This window comes from Octopus bimaculoides, chromosome 8, assembly GCF_046866305.1.
Source record: "Octopus bimaculoides isolate indiv1 chromosome 8, ASM4686630v1, whole genome shotgun sequence".
Taxonomy (NCBI): Eukaryota; Metazoa; Mollusca; class Cephalopoda; order Octopoda; family Octopodidae; genus Octopus; species Octopus bimaculoides.
Window position 1 is genome coordinate 44,418,942 of NC_142935.1, and position 25,723 is coordinate 44,444,664.

At 36.7% G+C, this 25,723-nt stretch overlaps 1 protein-coding gene across 25 annotated transcripts in view; it reads left to right on the forward strand.

Annotated features, from left to right (window-relative positions):
• The window catches only part of LOC106871743 (brefeldin A-inhibited guanine nucleotide-exchange protein 1), a 170,862-nt gene that overhangs the window by 110,296 nt on the left and 34,843 nt on the right, over window positions 1–25,723 (forward strand). For all 25 annotated transcript variants that reach the window (XM_089356411.1, XM_089356414.1, XM_014918362.3 and 22 more), the window contains 14 exons: window positions 1,718–1,829; window positions 2,019–2,053; window positions 4,677–4,847; window positions 5,455–5,705; window positions 7,305–7,459; window positions 8,414–8,542; window positions 9,815–9,973; window positions 11,626–11,800; window positions 12,600–12,740; window positions 17,997–18,166; window positions 18,970–19,121; window positions 20,406–20,578; window positions 21,926–22,086; window positions 23,775–23,905. In XM_089356411.1, the coding sequence (XP_089212537.1) occupies window positions 1,718–1,829; window positions 2,019–2,053; window positions 4,677–4,847; window positions 5,455–5,705; window positions 7,305–7,459; window positions 8,414–8,542; window positions 9,815–9,973; window positions 11,626–11,800; window positions 12,600–12,740; window positions 17,997–18,166; window positions 18,970–19,121; window positions 20,406–20,578; window positions 21,926–22,086; window positions 23,775–23,905 (2,115 nt within the window). The remainder of the gene's footprint in view (window positions 1–1,717; window positions 1,830–2,018; window positions 2,054–4,676; window positions 4,848–5,454; window positions 5,706–7,304; window positions 7,460–8,413; window positions 8,543–9,814; window positions 9,974–11,625; window positions 11,801–12,599; window positions 12,741–17,996; window positions 18,167–18,969; window positions 19,122–20,405; window positions 20,579–21,925; window positions 22,087–23,774; window positions 23,906–25,723) is intronic.

Here is a 25,723-nt window from a genome sequence, read left to right on the forward strand (position 1 = left end):
ATGCAATGTAGAAAAAGTGGACATTGAAACTATGATGACGGCAGTTACATATCTATACATATGCATTCTTATTCATACTCACACACACATCAGCATGTATATATCTGTGCACACACAAGGTCAGTGGATTTGTTACATTTGCATATGATATGATATAAAGTTTCTTCATACTCATTTTTACATTTAAATGTCTTTGTCTTTATTCATGCATGATAAACAGAGATTATATATCCAAACTGTGGTATATGTGATCTCTGTTCATCACATAAACTACTACAGTCTACCAACTTAAAATTGAACACTTTTAATTTTTTGACTTCAACAAAAACAAAAACTTTATTCTCCTGCTATCTGTCTATCTAGCCATCCATCTATGGCTTAGATTTATGGTTAAAAAGTTTACTTCTCAACCACATGATTTCAGGTTCAGTCCCTCTTTGAGGCCCTCTGTGCAAGTGCCTTCTATTATAGCACAAGGCAAACCAAAACCCTGTGAGTGAATTTGGTTAACAGAAACTGAAAGAAGCTTTCGTGTGTATATGTATGTGTGTGTTTGCTTGCATATGTTTTGTTATGTTTGCACATGTTTTGTTATGTTTGCACTATGAGCAGTGTTGTTGTTGTCATTTTTCTTGTCAACAAATTGTCTGCTCGCTTCACACCTTACTTGGAAAACAAATAAGGGTTTGCAACAGAAAGAACATCCATCTGTCAAAACAATGCCCTGATATATACATCTAACCCATGCAAGCGTGACACAGCAAGTGTAAAGCAAATTAGTGAATAATAAGCATTCATGATCATCATTATTTTAATGTTCACTTTTCCATGCTTGTGCGGAGCAAATGAGACTGTGTTGAAGCAGATTTTTTTATGATCAAGATGCCCTTGTTGCCATGTAAAGTAATAATACTTGAGTCTATCAAACAACAAACAGCTCAGACATGGTTGTGTAGAGTACTTGAAAGAAACAAGAGTTTATATCACTGGTTCTCAACCAGATTCCATATGATCCCTGGGGGCTCATATAAGATTTTGGGTGGAGGCTACGCAAGCAAAATAGTAAATTGGGGATCTACAGTAGTATGTTGAGAGTCTGACAAAATTTGTTTTATTGCAAGCTACAGCCTGGTTTCTTTCTCTTATGTTTTACATAGTTCAACCTACACAAGTTCTTGTGTGAACAGCAAAATAATAATTTCGAAAAGAGTGTCTATAAAATTAGTTTTATACATCAAGTGGCTCTGGGGCTCCACCAGAATAGAAGAGTAATCAAATGGAGTCCATAGGCAAAAAATGGTTGAGAATCACTGGTTTATATGAATGACAAGCCTTTTGTTCATAAAGATATGCAACCTGTTAAGAAACCCTGTCGTGTGTTTGCCATGAATTGCAAGCAAGCAACACTGTATAAACAGTGAGGCTTTTGTTTACAATCAGTGAACACGTGTAAAATAGGAGGGAATATGAACACTTTGTCACACACACACACACACACACACACACACACACACACACTATTAAGAGCAAAGAATGGAAAGCTGTCACAGTAATGCTTCTCTAAGGTTTAGCTAATTAGCTCCTTTTAGCTAATATCAAATATCCAGACAAGATAAAATGAAACCAGCTCATCACTCTTCATCTTCCCTGTTCCATTTCATCTTACTTTTATTTCATAGTTCTGTTGTTTTTTTCCCTTTTATTTGCTTTCCTCCAGGTTTTACAAAAAATCCAAGAAAGGTATTCACTACCTTCAAGAACAAGGTCTGTTAGGTACAACTCCAGACGACATTGCAGAGTTCTTTCACAATGAAGAAAGATTAGACAAGGTAATCACCATCATTGATATCACTCTTATCATCACCCACCAGAATAACTTATAAAATCTGTTTCAACAGCATTGTAAGATTCATTACTGTTATCATAATCACCACCATCACCACCACAACTATCATTAGCATCATCATTGTCACTACTATCATGGTCATTCTCATTGTTATTGTTTGTTTCAATTTCAGACTGCAATTGGAGACTTCTTAGGAGAAAATGAAAAGTGAGTAATTTCAAGTTTTTATCCTCTTTCAGGTTCATTCTGTCTTCTTAGATTGTTGCTTTAATATATTTTAGTGCTCATCTTAATACAAAAACTAATACTAATAGCATTGGGGAGTGGGGTGGGGGGTCCTTTTTATGGAGCAGGGTGCACTTCTAGGTTTGTTGTGTAAGCCTGTATAAGGGAGTAACTAGTGGGGAGGGTGGTAAAGTCAAAGGTTGCTCTGTGTGACACGTGCTTTAGTTACACCACTGACTAATAACCATCATCATCATCATCATTTAATGTCCATTTTCCATGCTGACATAGGTCAGACAATTTGACAGGATCTGGTGAGCTGCAAGGTCATGTTGATCTCCAATGTCAGCTTTGACATGGTTTCTATTACTAGATGATGTTCCCTAAAGCCAACATCATCATCACTTAACGTCTGTTGTCCATGCTGGCATGGGTTGGATAGTGTAACCAGAGCTGGCAAAATGTGGGGCTGCACCAGACTCTAGTCTGATTTGGCATGGTTTCTATGACTGGATGCCCTTCCTAACACCAACCACTTTACAGAGTGCTGGATGCTTTTGCTTGGCACTGCATGGGCGCTTTTATGTATGTATGTATGTATATATATATATATATATATATATATATATATATATATATATATATATATATATGTATGTGTCATCATCATCATACATCTGTTGTCCATGCTGGTATAGGTTGGATGGTTTGACTAGACCTGGCAAGTTAGGTGGGCTGCACCAGACTCCAGTCTGATTTGGCGTGTTTTCTACAGCTGGGTGCTTTTATGTGGCGTCACACAGGGACTTTTATGTGGTGCCACACATGCACTTTTACATGGCACTGCACGGGCACTTTTACAACCATTTTACAAAGTGCACTGTGTGCTTTTGTTGTACCACCAGCATTAGTAAGGTTGCTGTGTAACTTGCAAGACAGAAAAATGAACAGGGGAAGGTGGGGTCCTGCTTCAAAGAGGAGAGTATTTGAAAGGGGGTAAGGGCAGGTGGAGATGGGTGGCTTTATGCCAGGTGTTGAAAGACTAGAAGGATGATAAAGAGACAAGCACAGGTATCTTGCTATAGAGGAAGTACATGGCTGAAAGATAAAAGGCAGTAAGTAATGGGGTGCTAGAACAAACTCTCAAGGTGCAAAAATCTGAGCATAAGAGAAGATACAAACAGCAAATCATGGGAAGGTATGAGAGAGCAGATACTTTCATAACAGGGTGAGCAGGTAGTAACATGGTTAAAAATGTTGACAGAGGTGAATATACTGAGTGATGAACAAGGTAGTGGAGTTGAAGGGAAATACCTGTATGGAGATGGATAAGATGAGAGGAAGAGAATTATTGGAGTGGTCAAGGAAGGGAAATAGATCAGACTAATAATAATATCTTAATCACAAATGGAGGGAGCAGTCAATTCAATCAACCACATTAACTGACTGTTACCTCTTTTGGCTGACTTTGGTGAAATTTAAAATCTAACATAGGTAGAAGGGGACAAATTATGCTGCAACAAGTGCATACTTTAGTGTATCAACTCTGTACTTGACTGGTATTTATCTTCATTAACTCTAGTTGAATGAAGTGCTAAATTAACACTGGTAATTTATAATATAGATTGTTTTCGGTTGTACTAGTGGTAAAGATAGGAGTAGGGATACAAGTGATCAAATCAATCTCATTGTAAGTCAATTCTTGTTGGACCTGGACTCAGAACATAAAGATATAGAACAAAAATTAGTACGGCATTTTGTTCAATGCTCCAATGATTCTACCAGTCTACAACCCTAATAATAATAATAACAACCAAGTACTGAAGTTGGTGTAATCAAATAGCCACCTCCCAGTAAAACTGTTGACCTTGTGCCTAAATTTGAAAAAAAAAAAATTATTATTGTAAGCTAGGCAAAATGCTTAGTGACATTTAGTCTGAGTTCAAATTCTGCCAGGGTCGACTTTGACAGAATTTGAACTCCAAACATAATGGTGGATGAAATGCTGCTAAGCATTTTGTTTGGTATGCTAATGATCCTGCCAGCTTGCCATCTTAATAATAGTAATGATGATAATAATGCTTTCAGATACAAGCAGAAGGCTAGAATTTTTGTAGAAGGAATGATCCAATTTACTTGATGGCTGATTTGTGCAGGGATTTAACCAAATAATGTAAAGTATTCTAGAGATTCTGTTAAGTTAATAACTTCATTACTTAACTGTTACTTCTCTCAATGGCCTCTAAAGGATGCAAGGCAAAAACCAACTGCAGTGGGATTGAAACCCAGAATATAAAGAGACAGAAGTAAATATTGTATGTTATTTTGTCCGCCAGTCTTCTTATTCAGTCATTCACACTATCAGCAGTAGTTGCTAATGATAAGCACACAGCCACATTTATAGTGTGTAGGAATGCTTGTCTCACTTTTTGACGATGAAATAGAAGTGAATTGTCTTGCACACATCTTTCACTTTCATATTAATTTAAGGTTTGGTCTCCAACCATTAACTCAAGTCATCTTTACACTGTTTTTTTTTTTTTTTTAATTCTGATGTTTTAGTGGACTATTAAATCCCTCTTTTTCTTGTTTTCTCTTTTTACAGATTTAACAAAGAGGTGATGTATGCCTATGTAGATCAAATGGTCTTTCAAAACATGGATATGGTTTCAGCATTGCGTAAGTTTTTAGAAGGGTTCCGTCTACCAGGAGAAGCACAGAAGATTGATCGGTTGATGGAGAAATTTGCTTCTCGCTATTGTGAATGTAATTCAAAGTGAGTTCTCTTATTTATATATGTTTTAATTTAAACCCCTTGCTTTGTGGTTTTTATTAATATTTTATCTAACTTTTTATCTTAAATAGATTTTTTTTTATACTTGTATGTACGCAAGACATTTAATTCCCTAGAACCTAATCACTTTACTCTGAATAAGTACCATACTGTGGTATAGCTCACTGTTGTAAACAGCTGCTACAGATTAGTATTGTCTACCTAATTTTCAATATTTGTCTCAATAAGATGCAGCATTCTGTGTCAATAGATACAATAGAATGGTGCTGACCACCTAGAATAGATATGTTGCTGAAAGTATGACAAGAATTGTGGAATTGATAAATGATTTGTTGCCATATAATCACTTTCAGGCAAAATCCAAAGCTATGTAATTATGTGGCAAACTTCTCAACTATACAGCCATGCTTGGTGCTGTTAGTATGAGTTGGGTCAAGGTATGTAAATACATTCATGGACAACTTAATGTAATGATTGATAAGTGAGTGTAAAATCTATGATGGTAGCAATAAGTATTATTATAATGATGATTAGTAAGGACTTTTAAATTCTTCATGAATGATGTTTTCTTTACCTTCCTTTTTCCCAGCTCTGAATTATTTGCAAGTGCTGACACAGCCTATGTGCTGGCCTATTCAATTATCATGCTTACCACAGACCTACACAGTTCTCAAGTAAAACACAAGATTACAAAAGAACAGTACATCAAAATGAATCGTGGTATTAATGACAGCAAGGACTTACCTGAAGAATATCTGTCTTCAATCTATGAAGAGATTGCTGGCAATGAAATTAAAATGAAATATACAGGTTCACATAAACCTGCAAAGTCAACCGCGAGTAAGATTTTACTGTTTTTGTTTTTTTTAATTCTATTTTTAAAAACAACTCTTTCAAAACCAGATCCTTCTAAAAATAATCTCTGGTTTAATATTACAAAGCCCACTGTGTTTTAAAGTGTTCCCATTTAAATTTAAACCTATCATAATTTAATGTAAGATCCTTGTAAACTACAGATAATAGTTACTGCATCAAACTATCCAAAGGTGCTTTTTAACCCAATATTTACACTATTATTTATAGCTTTTTCTACTTTAAGTTCAACTGCAAAGAATGATATATATATATCCCTAATAATATATATATATATATATATATATATATATATATATATATATATCCTCTAAACTTGTGTGGCTCTGCAGTAGTTATCATATACTCAATTCATTATTAACAAGAACTCATTAATGAATAAACAGTGTTTTATGTTGTCCAAATATTAACACTGTGGTAGGTTGGTTGTGTGAGATTTTAAAAATGTTTTTAAACAGAAAATATGGTTTGCCATACTCCTTTTTAAATGAAAATTGCTCCCCTTAGAAGTCCTAACCTTGTTTTGCCTCTCCTACTCATCCTAGTATCAAGCTGTCTTAACATGTTTGCTTCAGCTTATCTCTTTAGAAAGAACAGGGATTGTATGTGTGTTATATAGCCTTATGCTGAGGTTGACTTGTCATCAGCTTTTGTCTATATAATATATAAACTTTACTTTTGTGATATTTATGTGTAATGTTGAAAGGCAGTGAAAAGGCTAGATACCTTGTGGTGTTATTCTGGCTCTTTCTCAGTTCAAATCTGAGGTTGTCTTTGATTTTATCCTTCTGAGTTTGATGAAACAGCAGTAGATTGGTGGAAATCTTAGAGCATTGTACAAAATGCTTGGTGGTAATTTGTTTTGACTATGTTGAATCACTGCCCAAGTAGAATGTGTCAAACTTGTCTGTATCTAATCAACAAAATAGTCTCTATTAAAAAAAAAAATTAAGAAGGCTATGGTGAAGCCATATTTATGTCCTCTCATGATGTGATTCTATGACAAGAAAAATACTTGTCAAAGAATTCACCAGTTGTTCCTCAACTTGACAGTAGAGAAAGACAGAAGAAAGAAACAGTATGTATCCTGCCCATGTCAAATTTGCCTTTTATCATTTTAAATGAAATAAACAACAATTAAATACTGGAAATCAGTATAATTGACTGTTTTCTACTTTAGAATTGTGTGACCTTATACTTACGTTAGAAATTATTATAATTGCTGGAGTTGCAAAAACAGTAGAACAAAGGATGAAATACCTTATCCAGTTTACCTGTATCCCATTATATTCACACTCAAATTTCACTGAGATCACCTTTTTTTTTCTTTTTTTTTTTGTTCATCCTTCCAGGTTCTGTGAAGAAAACCCCAATCTAATCTAGTATTGAGCACTGAGGTTAATGCAATCAACTGTGCTCTCCGCCAACCTTTGTAGTCTTGCATCTATGTTAGAAATCCTTATTGTTGGCTGGATATACATTGTCGTTATGAAATTTTGTTCTGTTTTACTTCCCAATTGTACATATTAAAAATTGATTTAATTGAAACGTGTGACTGTCTTGCAGAAGATTTAATCAGTGAGAAACAACGTCGATTGTTGTACAATATGGAAATGGAGACAATGGCACAGACAGCGCGTGCCCTCATGGAGAGTGTCAGTCATGTACCATCCAGCTTCACCAGTGCTACTCACTTGGAACACGTCAGACCAATGTTTAAGGTCAGTACCTCAGCTATTTTAACAAATGATTCTTTATTACCAATATAGGTTTAACCATTTAGCATTAAGGTTACTCTATCAAAAGTAAAACTTATTTATTCACAATGTTTTGAATTAATCATGCATCATCTCATAGCTTTGAGACATCGATGATATGATTGCTTTTTTTTTTTCTCAGAATGACATTGCAGAATAGGTGTGATAGGCTTGATCAGGCCAGTTTGAACATAAAACAGGTAGAATATTTGGACTGGATATAGCTAGTTTAAATGCTAAAGGGTTAAAGTCAACACTTTCTTCTTTATTTTTTAAAATTATATTTACTATGTTTGAAATCCTTATTATTAGAAGACAGATGGATGGTAGATTTGTTTGAGCAACAGACAGAATACCTTATGGTATTTAAATATATCGCTGAGTTCAAACGGGTGCAAGTATGATGGTTGATTTGCGACTACTTGGTTTGATTCTACTGCTTGGTACATGATCTCTTCTAACATAGTCATAGCTTGTCCAAAGCATAGTGAGTGAAACTGAGCAGAGTCCGCTCTGTTGCACGCTACTAGTTTTCTTTCTGTGACTAAGCTGCTGGGAGAGAAAAAAAAAGTCCTGAATTTCTGCAGGGGAAAGTCAGACATTGAGGTTGATCTAATAGAGTGTAACCTTTCCTAAGATGCGAGATCTTGTGCTTTTGAAAGAAATCATTATTAAGGAGGTTGATTGGGAGATTTGATAGAGTGGCAGATTAAATAGCTTGCAGTATTTTAATATGCAGTATTCAAATTCCACTGGAGTTGACTGTGCCTTCCAGAATAGATAAAATTAATCCTAGCAAAGTACTAAAGTCAATATAATTGACTGTACCCTTTCCTAAATTAGAGACCTTATGTGTATGTAAGAAATTATTAATATTTAAGCTTCTAAACCTATTTTCTTTTCTCTCCTCATTTTTAGATTGCTTGGACCCCCTTTCTGGCAGCTTTCAGTGTCGGTCTTCAGGACTGTGATGACACTGAAGTTGCTTCTCTCTGTCTTGATGGCATTCGATGTGCAATACGGATTGCTTGTATATTCCACATGGAGGTCAGTGAATTACATTCTATGTTCCTTGAGCCTATTAACCTTTTCTTGAAATTTGTTCTTGTTTGTTATTCAAACTTTCATTCTTGTATTTTATTTAGTGAGTAATGATTTTGCCTATTTCCATGGTACATTTGTGTTTCTTGATGCTTTAGAAGATTGACTCAGCACTTCTTGTGTGTATGAGTATATATATATATATATATATATATATATATATATATATATATATATGGATGGTAGCCTTATGAGTTGATTCAGTAGAGAGTAACTGAAGCAGCTCATTCTCTGTGTGTGTGCGTGTGCAACTCCTTGTCTTGACAGCACATGATGGTTATTGATGAATGTCATCCATTTCTAATATTCTACAAAAACATATCTGATATCTGGCATGAGGAAATATTACCTTAGTCTGAAACAGGTAAGTTGGTGACAGGAGAGGTATCCAACTGTATAGAATCTGTGGTAAAGTGGACATTAAAAAAAGACAAGATAAAATCATGGTTTATACCTCCATTATGGTTTCCTTTTACAGTAAGGTGGCCTGTACTTCCATCAGGACGCCTATGTATACCTTGGTCGACTGTACCTCCATCAGGGTATTGTTTTACAGTTAGGTTGTCTGTACTTCCATCATGTGAAGGTGCATGGCTCAGTGATTAGAGCATCAGGTTTTACAATTGTTAGGTTGTGAGTTTGATTCCTGATCTGGGTTGTGTGTTGTGTTCTTGAGCAAGGCACTTTTATTTCATGTTGCTCCAGTTCACTCAGCTGTAGAAATGAGTTGTAACATCACAGGTGCCAAGCTGTATCAGCCTTTGTCTTTTCCTTGGACAACATCAGTGGTGTGGAGAGGGAAACTAGTATGCATAGGTGACTGCTAGTCTTCCACAAAAAATCTTTGCAATCCCGTTGTCATTCATAACTGAAGGGGGTCTTTACCTTTAGCTACCATGATACTTATTTACAATTAGGTGGTCAGTACCTCCCTTTTCATCTATTTTTGCCTGATAAACTGTATCTCCTCTACACTGTTTATTTACTGCTTGGTGTACTCTATTCTCATGCTAGTATCTGTCTACAGCTTAGTAGTATGTACCACTGTGAACTGTTTGTTACTATTTTACTGTTCTGCTATACATATTGATCTGGTGACCCTAACTTCCTAGAAGGAGCCAAATTAACAAAAGCTTGTAAGTTTTCTTTTACCAACTCTCACTTTAAATGTTTCAGTTGTGTTCTATCATTAAAACCCTCTTTGTTTTCTTCTTTCAGTTGGAAAGAGATGCCTATGTCCAAGCCCTAGCTCGCTTCACATTGCTGACAGCTGCTTCCCCAATCACAGAAATGAAAACAAAGAATATTGACACTATTAAAACCTTGATCTCAGTTGCTCACACAGATGGTAACTATTTAGGCAAGTCCTGGTTTGAGGTTTGTACCATTTTTCCTAGAAATTCTATGATGAATTGTAGATATTCTTTTCTTATCTTATCTTTTTTCATGTTAATTTGTTTACACTATTATATATCTATCATCTCATGATGGTTGTGGTGGAAGGAGTTATAAATTCTAGACTTCTCAACTAGGTAGCCTGATGCATAAAGAAAGATCAGCTTATCTAGGTCACAGCACAATGTGGTATAGTTTAGACTTCAATACAATGTAATAATTACAATCACAGCTTAGTGTCAGAGTTGAGATCACAATACAGTGTGTCATAATTAAGGTTGCTGCACAGTGTTTTATAGATAGGATCTTAACACATTCTGTTATATTTAGGACTGTTGCATGATGTGTCAAAGTTAAGTTCACAATATAAGATGTCATAGTTGGAACCACTGTGCTGTAAGGTTTTCTTTTTGTATCCGAGCCTTTTTCTGCCATAATTAACTTAAGATTTCACTCCTGATTTAAACTTCCATGGTGCAAACTTAGATATTCTGTATAGTGATCCTAAAATTCTGGCCAAGGTAACTGTAAAATATGCAGAAGTATAACATAGTGCTGCAACACACAGCCTCTTTTGTTACCTTCTTTTAATATAGTTCATAAATAAAAAGTGTCTATAGTGTAAAATTGATTAGTATTTAATGAGATCTTAGTGCTGTGATTTGATCTTTTTGGAGAACTGCTGACAATATGGTCTTGTTTTTAATGCTGTCACCATCGCCACTCCAGAGTTAGACTTAATAAATGGAATGTGCTGTCCAAAATAGTACACCAACAAGACATCTTTCATTATACTTCTTTTTGTTCCCCACTTTTTTCACTAATTTGCTTTTTGAAATCATATTTATATATTTTTAACTAAGAGTGGATGATGCAGACACAAATACAAAAGCATATCAAAAATAAGTACTTTGCAATGTAACAATGAGACATGGATTTTACTTCCATTACTCACTCACTCACTCACTCTTGATCCTCCTGAGCCAGAGAGGAAGTTTTTTTGTGGTTGCTAGAGAAGGCAACAAGATGCCCCTCAACTAATGCACACCTTGATAAAAACATAGATGACATATTGAATATTCTAGACACATTATGTCTGAATTAAGACAGGATGATCACAGCTGGAACACCTTCGATCGGACTTGATCTGTGAGTTAAACATCAACGACGATCTTCATTCTGCATTATGTGTTCTGTCCACTCTTAGTTTTACTCTTTAGCATTTGTGTTACTCTGCCAAACAAAATGCTTTTATTTGACATGATCGTTTATGTTTAGAATGATATTGTAGGGTCAGTGTGAGGGGCCAGATCTGACTAGTTTGAACATAGACCAGGTAGATTGTTTTAGTTGGATATGGTTGGCTTAAATGCTAAAGGGTTAATCAGTATAAACATATATTCTTGATATGGCTTAAAGACATTTAGATGTGATTTCTGAATGGTTGTAATGAATTTGAAAAACACAGAAAAGATCTTTGAACAATAATATTGAAAATATTGAGTTTGAAACAATTGTTTTATGCGATTATGATGTCATTAGTAGATGTAATTATGCAATCACGTCATTATGTAATAATCACATCATTATATAAAAATGATGTAATTATATCTTTCTCTTTGTTTCCCATGTAGATACTTCGCTGTATTTCTCAATTGGAACTTGCTCAGTTAATTGGAACCGGAGTCAAGCCTCGCTACATTTCTTCAGACGGAAGGGGGCCTAGTAATGGCCCTTATTCTTCCTCAGGACCTGGAGACAAATCCCATTTTGGCAGCATGCAACCCATTGATTCTTTTGATCCGAACAGTTAGTATATTTATTGGTTGACTATTAGTTTAAGATATCAGTATCAACCTTACCTTTCTTATACTGGAAAGTAGCCAGAACCAATTGGCCCAATAAATATATGCGCTGGCATGGCTGGATAGTTAAGAAGTTCGCTTTGCAGCCCTATGAGTTTGGGTCTCATCCTACTATGCAACACTTTGTGCAAGTGTCTTGCAAGTATAGACACACATACATACACACAAACACACACAACAGGTTTCTCTTTCAGTTTTCATCTACCAAATCCATTCACAAGGCTTCGGTGTACCTGGGACAATAATAGAGACACTTGCCCAAGGTACTATGCAGTGGAATTGAACCAAGAATAATGTGGTTGGTACATAGACTTCTTACCCACACAGCCATGTCTACACTTTGAGTGCATGTATGTGTACACACACACACACGCACACATGCACATATATATAAAAATAAAATTTCCATGCCAGCATAGATCATGGGTGTTGAATTATATATATATATTGTGTGGGGTGTGTGTAGATACATACATATATATATACTGACACCCATATCTCATTCTTAATACTATTTCATATCTACCATCAACCACCACAATCACCTTTGTTTACTACTTACTACATTCACCCCTATGTACCTCAGGGAATTTTCAGACGGGTTGATAAACATATTTACAATGATTTTATGTTGATAATGGTGATACTCTCAACCCATTATATATGATGATGGTGAGATATATATATATATTTATCTATAATGATTAATTTATTTTTTCATGTTTTTTTCTTTCCCAATACAGGCATCATGCCAGGTGGAACTTTGGACCAAAAGCGTCTTGCAAGTATTCAGGAAACGATGGGTGAAACCAGTTCACAGAGTGTTGTCGTTGCCGTTGACAGGATATTTACTGGTTCTGTGCGGCTAGATGGAGACGCCATTGGTTAGTTCAGCTCTGCTTTCCTCTTCCTTTCTCTTTCTTCTGTATGTCTCATGATATCTCAAGTGTTTAGTGTATAATATATTTCATATAATACATGTGTGTGTGTGTGTGTAAATATATATATATATCAGTAGCACTGGCCATTTCCAGTAACCCTTAACTATAATTATATCTTTATAATTATATGCGTAAATATGTGTGTGTGTATATATGTGTAAATACATGTGTATAAATATATGTGTATATATATATATATTAAATACATATATGTGTGTGTATGTGCATGTATATATATATATATATATATACACACACACACATACACACACACACACACACACACTGAAGAAAAAACGAAAATTATAGCAGGAACTATACACTAAATAAATTTGCAATAAGACTGGAATAGAAATAAATAAGCAGAGAAATAAAATAACTAAAGATAGAACTCAACATGTAATGGATATGAATAAAAGACATAACAAGGGAATAATATCAGATAAAATAAAAAAAAAAGCAAAACAATGCCAGTGCCTCCTGACTGGCACCTGTGCCAGTAGCATGTAAAAAGCACCATTCGAGCATGGCTGATGCCAGTGCCACTTGACTGGCTCCCAATTTAATGAAACTGTTCTATAAAGCTATCGCCAAACATTTCATGGAGGAAAATAAATACCATCATCATCATCATCATCATCGTTTAACGTCCGCTTTCCATGCTAGCATGAGTTGGACGATTTGACTGAGGACTGGTGAAACCGGATGGCTACACCAGGCTCCAATCTAATTTGGCAGAGTTTCTACAGCTGGATGCCCTTCCTAACGCCAACCACTCAGAGAGTGTAGTGGGTGCTTTTACGTGTCACCCGCACGAAAACGGCCACGCTCAAAATGGTGTCTTTTATGTGCCACCCGCACAAGAGCCAGTCCAGGGGCACTGGCAACGATCTCGCTCGAAAACCCTACAAGGCCAGTCAGGCGGTACATATATATATATATATATATATATATGTATACACATATATCATCATCATCATCATCATCGTTTAACGTCCGCTTTCCATGCTAGCATGGGTTGGACGATTTGACTGAGGACTGGTGAAACCGGATGGCAACACCAGGCTCCAGTCTGATTTGGCAGAGTTTCTACAGCTGGATGCCCTTCCTAACGCCAACCACTCAGAGAATGTAGTGGGTGCTTTTACGTGTCACCCGCACGAAAACAGCCACGCTCGAAATGGTGTCTTTTATGTGCCACCCGCACAAGCCAGTCCAGGGGCACTGGCAACGATCTCGCTCGAAAATCCTACGGGAGCCAGTCAGGCGGTACTGGCAATGGCCACGCTCATAATGGTGCATCTCATGTGCCACCCGCACAAGAACCAGTCCAGGAGCACTGGCAACGATCTTACTTGGCTTGCCGGGTCTTCTCACGCACAGCACATTTCCAAAGGTCTCGGTCAGTAGTCATCGCCTCGGTGAGGCCCAATGTACGAAGGTCTTGCCTCACCACCTCAGCCCAGGTCTTCCTGGGCCTACCTCTTCCACGGGTTCCCTCAACTGTTAGGGTGTGGCACTTTTTCACGCAGCTATCCTCATCCATTCTCACCACATGTCCATACCAGCGCAATCGTCTCTCTTGCACGCCACAACTGATGCTTCTAATGTTCAGCTTTTCTCTCAAGATACTTACACTCTGACGGGTATTCACATTGACATTACACATCCAACGGAGCATACTGGCTTCATTCCTTGCGAGCTTACGTATGTCCTCAGCAGTTACAGCCCATGTTTCACTGCCATGTAGCATGGTTGTTCGTACGCATGCGTCATACAGTCTGCCTTTTACTCTGAGTGATATATATACATATATATGTATATATATACATATACCGGAGTAAGCACATGCAATGTGCAAACAAAACTGTCCGATGAACGGGAACGTGAAACTCAGAGTAACGGTTTTTTTGTTATATTTCTGCTGCTTTTAAATAAAGTATATATACATATATATATATATACACATATATATATAAGTATAATAAACGCATGTAATCTAAAAGTAAGCTTCTGAGTTTCAAAAAACATTGCACAAGTTATATCCGCACTGAATAATAAAAAATTGAATGATTTCTATGATAATAGAGATAAGAACAATCCAGATAACCTGCTTGTTGACCATAATGGTGTTGATCATAATGAAAATACGAAAAACACAAGTTGAGGAAGGGAGGTAACTGATAATTTCTCCCAAGTGGATAAGAAAAATAAAAACTTGCAACCCAGTAAACTGAGGAAAAAAAACACATAATGATAACAATAAAAGTAATAACATTAGCAGTAACCCCCAAAATATGAGAATACTTATAATGGAAACAATGAACACAAAATCAGTATAAATACCAATATTAAGACAGATAAATGGAGTACACTAAAAAACCTATGGTTAGGAACCAAAACATTAGAGATAAACAAAATGGAAATAACGCTATAGACTGGGAAAATAGGTACAGCATTATTAAAGGGGAAACTGAAAAGGAAAGTTGCAATTGTAAATTTAAAAACCACTGTCTGTTAAAAAATTTCTGAAAGCAAAAAGTTTAATATATAGGTGTGAGGTAGAATCTGAGGGACAAAGTTACTACTATATAGACTCCACTGAAAATAACATAAAGAAGAATAGTTAACCATGAAAGCACCTTTAAAGATAAGAATAAAATTGCTGGCATCAACTTCAGCAGATTAATATGGGTGATAAAAGATAAAAACAAGAAATATAAGCTCAAGTGGAAAGTTCTAGAACATAAATCTGAGATGTAACAATATAACTCAAATCCTTGAGAGGTATGACACAATCACCATATACCAGAAAACAAAAGTAAAATCTAGCCCAGTCACGTGAGACATAGAAAACAATACCCTGGTTAAATAGATGCAATTAAATTGATTAGATAATTAAAAAATTAACCCTAGACACCAACAATTATGACTAACACACCTACAAAATAATTAATAAATTAATAAAAATTATACTATTAATTCAAGTTCTCACAATTAATATAAATTAAAATGAATTAAATTTACTTTCTTACTGATAAACACATAAATGTAAAATAAGTATATATACACCTATAAACATGCTAACGCACACATAGATAAACGCATGCTGTTATTTTAGTCTGTTGATGAATGCTCAATCTATTAGGATGTAAAAACATGTCAATTTTCGCCCTGTAGAAATATCTACATTCATTATTTCATAATACAATTTTAATTGTAATATGAATGAAGATTGATATGGAAATGATTGTAGGCTTATATAATTGACAAAATGTTAATAAATTGATTACGCTCTGCTTAAACTCTCCAATTTCTTTGATATATATATAGACACCTCCTATTGTTCTCTGCCCTCCAGCCCCACGCCTAGCTACCAACAGACTGTGTCCTTCACTATCCATGACCTCATCTCCTCCTCCTGTGTCCCTCCCACCACCTCTAATCTCATTGTCTGCACTCCACACACCCCCAACATTTACTTCCTTCCCCAAACCCTCAAGCCCAACAGCCCTGGCTGCCCCATCGTCTCCGCCTGTAACTACCCCACGGAACTGATCTCAAAATACTTCGACCATGTCCTTGCCACCCCCTAGTGACTTCCCTCCCCTCCCACATCCACAACACTAACCATGCTCTCTGTCTTTTCAGCTCTTTCTCCTTCCCTCCTGGCTCCTCTAAACTTCTCTTCACTCTTGATATCAAGAGTCTATATATCGTGATCCCACACCACGAAGCACTTCTTGCCCTCAAACTTTCTAGACCTTCGACCCAACCCCCAATTTGACACATCCACACTTCTTCGTCTGGCCGAACTTGTTCTCTCCTTGAACTGCTTCTTGTTTGCGAGGGAGTTTTACCAACAAATTTCAGGAGTGGCTATGTGAACGAGACTGGACCCCAAATACGTGAACCTGTTCATTAGCTACGTCAAGGCCCAAATATTTTCAAGATTCACTGGTCCCACTCCCAAACTTTACGGTCATCATATTAACGATTGCATCAGTGCAACCTTGCTCTCCGATGAACAACTAGACTCTTTCCTCTCTTTTGTCCAATCCTTCCATCCTGCCCTTGAATTCTTCTGCACTATTTCCAACACTTCTGTCGCCTTTCTCGACACTTCAGTCAACATATACAACTCTGCCCTCACTACCTCCATCCACTACAAACACACCGACTCACACTCATGCCGCAACTCCTCCTCTCACCCTACCCACACCAAACTCTCCATCCCCTACTCCTAATTTCTCTGTTTGTGCAGGCTCTGCAGTGACAACCATGACTTTGACTCACCACTTCATCCTTCGTGGATATCCCCACACCATTATCCACACGGCCCTTGCCAGAGCACATTCTGTGAACCATGCCTCTGCTCTCTCTCCACGTACCCACCCCACCATTGCCCATCTGTTCCCCTCACCTACCACCCCTCCACCCTACCCCTCTATCACACCATTCTCCGAGCCTTCAAGTGACTCCAGTCCGCCCCCTCCACTTCACATCTTCCCCAATCTACTCCTTCCCTCCTTCAAACAAGCCCACAACTTATGTGACCTCCTGGTCCACAGTTTCTTCCCTAACCCCACCTCCCAACCAGCTATAGAAACCATGCCAAAGCAGACACTGGAGCACAGTACAGTCCTTGAATCAATAAAACCGTCCAATCCATAGCAGCATGGAATATGGATGCTTAAATGATGATGATGAGACTTTGCCAAGGGATTTATGCAGGTGTTTCAGAGGAACCCAAGTATATGAACCCTTTAGTGTTCAGATTGCTCTGTCAAATGTAATGCTTATTTATTCACATTGTTTTGAATTAATCATGTATTAACTTATAGCTTTGAGATTTCAGTGATGCAATAGTTTAATTTTAGGACATTGGTAGGTTGGTATAAGAGATGCTGGATCTAGCTAGTTTGAACACAAAGCAAGTAGAATATTTTGGCCGGATGCAGTCAGATTAAATGCTAAAGGGTTAAGTAAATACATAGATGTTACCTTGTTGGTTTATTTGTTAGTTTTTGTTGTAGTCAGGGTCAGTCAAAGAGTGTCCTTCGTTAGACTAGCCAAAATCACAATATAAGGAGTCAAGCTAATGGCTTCAATTAGTGGTTTAGTGTCTTTCTCCTTGTATTTAGGTGACTATTAACCAAACAGAAAACTGTTTAATTCTCCATTGTCCTTTATTTTCAGTTGAGTTTGTGAAAGCATTGTGTCAGGTGTCGTTAGATGAGTTGGCCAACCAGAGTCACCCGCGGATGTTCAGTTTACAAAAAATAGTTGAAATTTCATACTATAACATGGGACGTATTCGATTACAGTGGTCCCGTATTTGGCAGTACTTAGGGGATCATTTCAACAAAGTGAGTTCCCTGACATTTTTGTACATTTAAATTTGCTTTTCTTAATAATTTTATTTTCATTTATGTCTGTCGATTATGGTCTGGGATGTATTATGTGAGCTTGTGTACAAGGTAGAGCACAGGTGATCTGAGAGAGCAATTGAATGTTATAGGTAGCAGTTGCTGAACTGTGTGAGGTAGTCAGGAATGTGCTCATATTAGATGATGTAACAGCTGAATGAGTACTGGGTGAAAATAAATTGACTGTGAAAAGTAAGTCACAAGAGAAAATTGAGAAAACTTTGGATGGTAGTTGTGGTGTCTAAATTTGGTATGTTGCAGACACATTCAGATATATACTGCAGGAAATTTGCTTTTAACAATGGGTTTACATTGAGTATGATATACGAATAGCTATTTTAATCTGATTTCTGCTTCTGTTGCATATAATAAACATTTATTCAACCAGGCAGCTATTTGCAGCATCAGTGATTGTTCAGTGGTAGATTTTCTCTTAGCATGCAGTTGGCTGTAAGTACATGCTACTGGCAATGCTTAACTAGGCAGAAATGCAGCGTCTAATATTCTCACTGATGCTGCTGGACGATTTTTGCCTCACTTCAATATATATTGTTTTTTAAACTCATCATGTCCATAAGATGAATACTTTGCTTTCTGTGATGCATTTACATTAAGTATTATACTCAAATGGCTGTGTGTGTACACAGTTATTATTTTTGAGATCCTGCTGATTAAAAATAATAAATGTGTGTGTATGTATGTATCGTAGTATCTGATTATTTATCACACTTTCATATTTATAGGTTGGCTGTAACCCTAATGAAGACATCTCTTTCTTCGCTGTCGATTCCCACCGTCAGTTATCCATGAAGTTTTTGGAAAAGGGAGAATTTGCAAATTTCCGATTCCAAAAGGATTTCTTGCGACCATTTGAACATATCATGAAGAAAAATAGGTAATTATCCAATGGCCTCTCTCTCTTTCACCAAGTCACACCTCACACAAACACACTTCTTTTTTGTAAAGACATGTCAAGTGTCTTGTGAGTCTGTCAGTTTTTTAAATATAAACATGTAACTTCTGCTTTACTTACATGCATATGCATGCACATACACATGCACTTACAGATGTAGGTCCCATAAGACTTAGAAATGCTTGCTAAGCTGTACTGTAAGTGTGTATATGTAGTATTGTATGCCTTTGCATTTGTATGTGTGTATACACACACAATCCTACATATACAGACTTTCAGAGCAGTTTGTGAAACCCCTTCAAATTCTTTGGAACCTACTTCTTTTTCCTATATAGGTATGTGTATATAGATATATATACCCATATCAGCATGGAAGATAGACATTAAATGATGATGATACAAGCATATATATATATATATATATATATATATATCATCATCATCATCATCATCATCATCGTTTAACATCCGCTTTCCATGCTAGCATGGGTTGGACGATTTGACTGAGGACTCGTGAAACCAGATGGCTACACCAAGCTCCAATCTGATTTGGCATAGTTTCTACAGCTGGATGCCCTTCCTAACGCCAACCACTCCGAGAGTGTAGTGGGTGCTTTTACGTGCCACCGGCACGACGGCCAGTCAGGCGGTACTGGCAATGGCCATAAATTCCATATAGAAAAAACTTACATATATTTTCATCATCTTTATACCTTATAAACAATTTTGCCTGGTTATATCATTTGCCTTGTGTTAGCATTTTGTTGAGCCTGAAGACAATACAGACTGGTTGACTTGGCAAGTTGTGAGATTACCAGTTCATGGCTTGTGATTTTGAATCTGCTGCAGATGTCAGACGACCTAGCTCCAGAAAAAACCTTATATATATATATATATATATATATATATATAAACAAATAGTAAATGAGTATATGCATATATACGTACAGGTATGTGCATACCGACATCCACCTGTATGTATAGGTGCATATCTGGGTATAGGACATTGCAAACAAAACGTAGACGAGAAAACACACAAGCCACATAGAGAACATTCATATATATATATATATATATATATATATATATATATACATACACACACACACACACACACATACATATACACACATATACACACACATAAATATGCATATACACACAAGGACTTGTGTAAATCATACTTGTTGGCCATAAATGACCTAACACACTGTACCTTGTTCTTTTATTTTAATTTTGTATTTGCCTTTTCATTAAACCATATAGGTCCCCAACCATCCGTGACATGGTCGTCCGATGTATAGCTCAGATGGTCAACTCACAAGCTGCTAATATTAAATCTGGTTGGAAGAACATATTTAGTGTATTCCATTTAGCTGCCTCAGACCAAGATGAAGGCATCGTCGAACTGGCATTCCAAACTACTGGCAAGATTATCTGTAAGTATTACTCATGTTTAAGTCCATTGCTTCATATCCCCAGAACCTTAAATGGTTGACAAGAAATCTACCCCAATGGTTTTCAGTTTTTTATTGCTAAGCATCCCCTTTACTAAATGGTGTTTTACAAGAGTCTCCTCCTCATACATGCTTAACCCTTTAACATTTAAACTGATCACATCCGGCCCAAATATTCTACCTACTTTATGTTCAAACCAGCCAGATCTGGCCTCTCACACCTACCCTACAATGTCATTTTAAAAGTAAGAAATCACATCATCAATATCTCAAAGCTACAAGATATTGCATGATTAATTCAAAACAATGTGAATAAATAAGCATTGCTTTTGAGAAAGTGATCTGAATGTGCTGAAGGGTTAAAAAAAAAAGGCAAATTATTTTAAGCAAACAAAAGAATTTTCTGTATTAGTTTATCACCAATGTCTTCTTATGCTGTTCCAGCCAACAAGTACATTTCTTGTTTAGATATTTGTGTGGATTAATGACCTCTGTGTTACATTTTTATGGAAATTACTAAAAGAGAGGACTTATATAACAAATTCATGTTGAACCTTAACAAACTTGTGAGGATTTCTGTCAGCAAATAGTAAATACATAACATTGAAATTAAATTAGTTTGTATGAAGAAGAAAGGCTATTCTCAAAGCATTAGACTTATTTTCTCTCTTCATTGCCAGCTAATGCATTTCAGTTTGTGAACTATTTCTGTAAATTAATTACTATTAGTTGCTAATGTAATAAAAATACTCAGTGGCTACACTCTCTGAGTGGTTGGCGTTAGGAAGGGCATCCAGCTGTAGAAACTCTGCCAAATCAGACTGGAGCCTGGTGTTGCCATCCGGTTTCACCAGTCCTCAGTCAAATCGTCCAACCCATGCTAGCATGGAAAGCGGACGTTAAACGATGATGATGATGATGATGACAGACATAAGTGTGTGTTTGTGAGTAGCCATGCAGTAAACATCAACCCTTCCCTTGTAGTTATCAATTCTACTTTTAGCCAGTATATTTGTTGTAGCCATATTTATATAGTTATCATTTTTGCAACTAATTCCTCCCTAATTTCTACTTTAACTCTTTTAATGTCAAACTGCCTGAGAGCACTTCTGGTTCTATGATATAAAACTTGTTTGAAGTGACTTAAATTAAAACCTTCCATAAAATTTCATGTTACTTTACTTTTAATAATAGCAAAGTTATTTTATTAAATTCTTTATTTTCAAAATTAACTGAAACAAAGAATTAAGCCATTATGCTTGTGATAATAACCCTATTCACATGGTTTATTATTTCTTAAGGTAATTTTTTGCTAATTTCTACTTTCAGCCAGTATATTTGAAAAGCATTTTTCTGCCATCATCGACTCGTTTCAAGATGCAGTGAAGTGTTTGTCGGAATTTGCCTGCAATGCTGCATTTCCTGACACTAGCATGGAAGCTATACGCTTAATTCGCACCTGTGCCAAGTATGTGGCAGAGAAACCCATTGTGAGTTCTTGTGTTTTGCTTGGAATTTGGGGGATTTTTGTTTTGCTTTTTGCCAATCTCTATTTGTTTCAATGGCTTATATCCTCATTATCATTACCATGTCATGTTCATTGTCACTATTATTCTCATCATCACCATTGTAATTATTTTCATTATCGTGGCCGTTGCCAGTTCCACCTGACTGGCCTTCGTGCTGGTGACACGTAAAAGCACCCACTACACTCTCTGAGTGGTTGGCGTTAGGAAGGGCATCCAGCTGTAGAAACTTTGCCAAATCAGATTGGAGCCTGGTGTTGCCATCCGGTTTCACCAGTCCTCAGTCAAATCGTCCAACCCATGCTAGCATGGAAAGCGGACGTTAAACGATGATGATGATGATCATCATCATCATGACCACTAATATCTCCAAACTCTTCTTCACTGCAATTAATGGTCATGATATTCTTTTGCACTATTCATTGATCATTACTCTTCTGTAAGAAGTCAGGTTGACACAAGTCTGACCTCTAACAAGGGAATGGAATGTCAGTAGGGAGAAGTTTCAATGATCAGAAGTGGAGAGAGAGCTACCAATGGCTTGTTTTAAATGTATGCTGAAATACCTTGAAACTATTTTAAAATAATAATAAAATGAGTAAATATATCAGTTTATGTAGTCGACAGAAGCTTATTGTGATGCATTAGTGCTGTCTCCAACCCACACTACCAAATATCTAGATATGGTTATAATATAGAGGAGTAGTATAGTCACTGACTTATTATTTCTGTACCGTTGTAATGTTTATAAATATGATGTGAAGCACAGATGTGGCTGTGTGGTTGAGAAATTTGCTTCCCAGTCACATGGTTTCAGCTTCAGTCCTACAGGGTGACACCTTTACCCCAGGCTGACCAAAATCTTGTGAACGGATTTGGAAGATGGAAACTGTGTGGAAGCCTGTTTGTGTATGAATGTATCTATGTATGTTAGTGTCTCTTTGTCTTGACATAATATGATTGTTGTAAATGAATTTCATCCATTTACAATATTCTGTAAAAACCTATCTGGCCAAGGGGAAACATTACCTTGGAAACAGGTAAGGGTTAGCAACAGTAAAGGCATCTGGTTATAGATCATTTGTCTCAAAGTTCATGCAAGCATGGGAAAGTGGATGTTAAAACAATTAGGATAACAGTATATTTCTAATATCATAGGGTATGTTAAATTAACTATCATAGTTTTATCTTTTTATATTTACTGCCTTAACACTCATATTTTATTGAGATTGAAGGGAATGGAAAGTTAGTGATTATCCAATTCTGCACACACCATGAAAGATTTTGATTCTTAATAAAATAACTTTTGAACAAAAAAAATTGTGACAAGAATCATTAACCAAACCTTGGATGAAATGCCTTGTGGTGTTTGTATTATGTCTGTAGGTTCTCCAATTTCTAATCCTGTTGGGATCAATTTTGCCTTTCATTTCATCAGAGTTGATAAAATGAATATCTATTAATGTATTGGGCTTGATATAATCAATTGTACCTACCTCCTTTAAAATATGTGGCCATCCATCACAGTTGGTGTGTTGTAAATGTCTTCATTCCATTGTGATAATATTAACTTCAATTTACAATCTTAAGTGAAATAATTTGTCACATAAATCAGACAAAGGAATAAAAACATTTTGTTATTTCTGTTGTAGAGTTTCCGTGAACATGGTACTGAAGAAATGAATGTTCCAGAAGAAGGGAGAGTCTGGGTAAAAGGCTGGTTTCCGGTTCTATTTGAGTTATCCTGTGTTATAAACAGATGTAAGCTGGATGTTCGTACAAGGTGAGCTGATTCATCTGAAATATTCCCACCTCTTAGATGAAACAGATTTTGTATAAACCAACAACATGATTCATTATGTGATCACTTTGATCTGCTACAAATCCCACCTAAATCTCCGTCAAATTAAACCCTACTATCTTAGTAAAAAAACTATAAAAAAAAACATGTGCATGCTATACCTAAAACCAATTATCCAATGTCTGAATAAAAATCAGGATGGAGTTTACTGGAACACTATTAATCATAGGCCTGCCTGATTAAGGCTTTTCTTGAACCAACAATGACACAGTACTTGTGTTAAGAACTCAGGCCACAAAAATGTCAGCCTTTTAGATGGCATCCTCTTCACTCAGCCATCTCTATGCTTTTTCCCAATGCTTCAACGAGTAGGAAATTTCTTTCTTTTTTTTTTTTTTTTGTGTAGTTATTTTTACAAATGGATACACACCTTACCGTAAACCACATAACCATGACATAAGGTACTCAGTTTTTTGTATGTCCACAAAGTTATCTTGTTCAGGAGTTCAACAGCACATTAGCTGTTGTAAGTTTTGAACTCGTGAGATGATCTTCCAGGGTTGAAGATAGATCTGATACACAACCCAAATGATTTTTCTTAAAGTTGAATATGAATCATATACAAGATGGCCTTTCAAAGAATAAAAGAGATCTTCATATAAATACATATCCATCAAATCTCAGCTGTTTTCAAACAGCAGCCATAAACCATACCAAGAATATTTATTCAGTCAATGCTGGGTCTTCCTACTCATCACTTCCCAGTGTAGATGTCTCTGTAAGGAGGTTTGTCCTTTTGCAGATACAACAGTCATTTCTCACTGTACACCTCTTTTATTCATTAATTTTTTCACATTTTCATCAATGAAAACTGTGTCAGTTAATTTTGATAGTCGATGCTTCACTCTCACCTTGGCTATTAGCCTACCCTCAGATGGAATATCTCTAGGTTTACCTCTGTCTTAGCAAGTTTTTGTCTTTCTCTTTATAAATAATTATCCTAAAGTATAGGAGTACATGCCCTCCCCACACTATTTGTAAAGTTTTAATGTTCTCTAATCTTTCTACTTATTAGGCCATTGTTTCCCCATTTAACATTTATAAAATAGTAGAAGTGATCTTATCATGAACTCTTCTAAGCTCTCTCTCAATTAGCATCATCATCATTTAACATCTGTTGTCCATGGTGGCATGGGTTAGACAGTGTGACCAGAGCTGGCAAGCTTGGAAGCTACACCAGACTCCAGTTTGGTTTGGCATGGTTTCTATGGCTGGATGCCCTTTCTAATGTCAACCACTTTACAGTGGTTGACATTAGAAAGGGCATCCAGCCATTTACACATATATTGTCAATGTGAATACCCGTCAGAGGGTAAGTATCTTGAGAGAAAAGCTGAACATTAGAAGCATCAGTTGTGGTGTGCAAGAGAGACGATTGCGCTGGTATGGACATGTGGTGAGAATGGATGAGGATAGCTGCGTGAAAAAGTGCCACACCCTAACAGTTGAGGGAACCCATGGAAGAGGTAGGCCCAGGAAGACCTGGGCTGAGGTGGTGAGGCAAGACCTTCGTACATTGGGCCTCACCGAGGCAATGACTACTGACCGAGACCTTTGGAAATGTGCTGTGCGTGAGAAGACCCGGCAAGCCAAGTAAGATCGTTGCCAGTGCCCCTGGAGTGGCTCTTGTGTGGGTGGCACATAAGATGCACCATTTTGAGCGTGGCCGTTGCCAGTACCGCCTGACTGGCCTCCATAGGATTTTCGAGCGATATCGTTGCCAGTGCCCCTGGACTGGCT